This window comes from Bombus vancouverensis, chromosome 13 (assembly GCF_051014615.1).
Source record: "Bombus vancouverensis nearcticus chromosome 13, iyBomVanc1_principal, whole genome shotgun sequence".
In the NCBI taxonomy this organism is placed as follows: domain Eukaryota; kingdom Metazoa; phylum Arthropoda; class Insecta; order Hymenoptera; family Apidae; genus Bombus; species Bombus vancouverensis.
In genome coordinates, this window is record NC_134923.1 from 10313 (window position 1) to 13059 (window position 2747).

The following is a 2747-nucleotide window of genomic DNA, read 5'->3' on the forward strand; positions in this document are numbered from 1 at the left end:
GGTGGAGATAGGAGTTAGCGGGCGGGAATTGAGGACTGCTTCTATTTCTATGATAAGAGTATTACGGTGTTAAGCTCATATGTTTCTGTTTCTCCACTCGCGCTGCGCCATAATATCCTTTGATATTTCCGATCCTCTGGTCGTACGAGGAATTGCCGATACATTTTCTCGATGTCGCCAGTGAGTACGTACTGATGAGCGCGGAATCTAATTAATATACAAAATAAATTGTGAATTGATTCGAGAATATAGGATTTCCCCATTTTCATGATTATCGTGATTTTTGTATAAATATATTTTTTAACATACTAATAATTAGGTACTTATAAATTAGTATTATCAATTATTTTGCATTTATAATTCCGCCTCTAGTATAAGTATTAATTGAAAACTAACTTTATGTTTCAAAAAGTACTAGCAAAGTCGTTGAGTAACAAGCCACTGATGCTAACACAAATAGCATTGTCGTAATTAAATATTTCTAAATATTCATTTTTCATTTTGGACCTGTAGAAACAATTTATTATATATACTATTAGCTAAGTAATTGCATATTTAATTAAGTCGAAATATAAAACTTAGTTATTTTAATAATTTAAAAATAAAAAACTGACAAACATTTCAATTTAATTTATGGTTGGAACAAAAGACAGTTATTTTTCATTAATTGAAATATTGCAATGCAGAGTACTTTCCAAAATACGCCGAGAGTATTCCTGATGGTGAAACGAGCGTTGCTTCATCGAACGCAGCTAAAGAAAACAACATCTATGTAGTTGGTGGTACGATGCCTGAAATAGAGGGCGATAAATTGTACAATACCTCTACTATTTGGGGTCCCGATGGAACTTTGATAGCAAAACACCGAAAGGTAAGTAATATATTCCTTTATGGCTTTGAATTTGAAAATATCGGGGTGAAGAAAGTGACTCTATCTAGGAATAATTTAGGAATATACATATGTACATACGTATACTATAACCAATTCTATAATTTGCGGTTTATAAAATACGTTATGATACGGGAAACGCCCATTTTTGTTGTAATGTGTTTGTTGTTGTATAAATTTTTCACATACTTAAAATATTATTATACTTATTTTTTCTCCTTTTTAAACATTATTAAATGATAAGATTTTTTAATAAAAGAAAGTGATAAAAACGCTGTCAGTTATTAAATAAAAAATAATTAAAGTTTAGGAGTTGGTAACTTTGATATTAAATTACAAAAGTTGCAGCAATATAATTAGCGACCACATTTTTATGTTATTAGGTACATCTATTCGACATCGACATTCCTAATAAGATTACTTTTCGAGAGAGTGATTCACTCAGTCCTGGTAACTCCCTAACGACGTTCGATGTGAAGGGCTGCAAAATAGGTATTGGCATTTGCTATGATATTAGATTCGAGGAAATGGCACGCATTTATCGGAACAAAGGTACAGTAACTTAATCGATCAATACTTAACTAGCAAAAAATTAAATATCTTTCTTAAATATATTCTATATAAAATTAATATAATCTGTAACTCTGTATAAAAAGAAGCTTAATTTAAAAAACCAGTATATTTGCTGAAAATGAAACAAATAAAAGAATTAAAAGCACAATAAGAGGACTGTCCTCGCATATTCAGAAATGATGGAATGTGAACCGTGCAACTACGAAGTTAATTGGTATTCGGTGGCTTCATATTTCCTGCTTCTCTGGGTTAGGTTGCCAAATGCTGATATATCCAGCGGCATTCAATATGACCACTGGACCACTGCACTGGTCATTACTTCAGCGTTTCAGAGCGAATGATAATCAATTATACGTTGCCTGCATATCACCGGCTCGTGTTCCTTAAGCAAGTTACGTCGCATGGGGACATACACAGTTGACCAATCCCTGAGGAAAGATTCTTTACGATTTGGAAACTCAAGAGAATATGGCAGTCACCGATATCGGTAATTTACAGCTTAAAATTAAAAGCGAGAGATCCATGATGTAATTAATTTTTAGTCTCGTTAATTTATCGATTTAGCCATCTTCCTTTGTATTTGTTGAATTTATTAGTAAGCATTACTTATTACTTCGTATGTTTCTTTTTTCTATCAGATCTAAAAGTTGTTGAGGAAGTAAGGGCTCGGATACCTACATTTTCTCAGAGACGTACAGATTTGTACGACACTGTCTGTAAGAAGGAGTAACTCTACACTAAAACAGAAAATGTTTTTTTATAATATTTCTACTACGATATCCTTTTTTTGTGAATTATTACTAATTTCTTATCATTTGTACTAAATGAATGACTCAATTAAGAAAACTAAAACGTTATAAATAATAATCTGTATATCTTGTGTATCAACATGTAATTGGATATTATAATAATATAGGAATGCTATAATAATATAGGATAATAATATAGGAGAATAATAATATAGAAAAAAATACATGCTTTTAAACACCTTTAATATCGATCACATAAATTGTTATAATTCACAATGATTACGCATACATAAAAGACCCCTTGATAGTAAAATTTACGATCAAAAGGCAATTACGTATCGTTTAACAACATTTAATTTATAACACCTTTTAAACATTTAGACAGATTAACACATAACACTTCTTATATATAAACATCAATTCGAAGTTATCAGCTTGGAGAAATTGGTCGATTAATACCTGTAGATTGTCTGTCTCGATGAAAGAATTAAAGAGAGCAAAAACATGATAATGCCGCTAATATAATATTCCTTCTT

General features: G+C 30.9%; 1 protein-coding gene across 1 annotated transcript; it reads left to right on the plus strand.

The window, feature by feature from the left end:
- Nucleotides 1–718: 718 nt before the first annotated feature.
- On the plus strand, nucleotides 719–2456 carry LOC143303513 (omega-amidase NIT2-A-like). Its single transcript, XM_076623796.1, has 4 exons — nucleotides 719–871; nucleotides 1273–1441; nucleotides 1716–1949; nucleotides 2101–2456. The coding sequence occupies exons 1-3, from the start codon at nucleotides 788–790 to the stop codon at nucleotides 1847–1849; spliced, it is 387 nt and encodes a 128-aa protein (XP_076479911.1). The 5' UTR covers nucleotides 719–787; the 3' UTR covers nucleotides 1850–1949; nucleotides 2101–2456.
- Nucleotides 2457–2747: the final 291 nt, after the last annotated feature.

Coding starts and splice junctions, on each gene's coding strand:
- LOC143303513 (XM_076623796.1), top strand. CDS start 788: ATGCCTGAAATAGAGGGCGATAAATTGTACAATACCTCTACTATTTGG. Junction 872..1,272: donor TGATAGCAAAACACCGAAAG/GTAAGTAATATA, acceptor TTATGTTATTAG/GTACATCTATTCGACATCGA. Junction 1,442..1,715: donor ACGCATTTATCGGAACAAAG/GTACAGTAACTT, acceptor TCTCTGGGTTAG/GTTGCCAAATGCTGATATAT.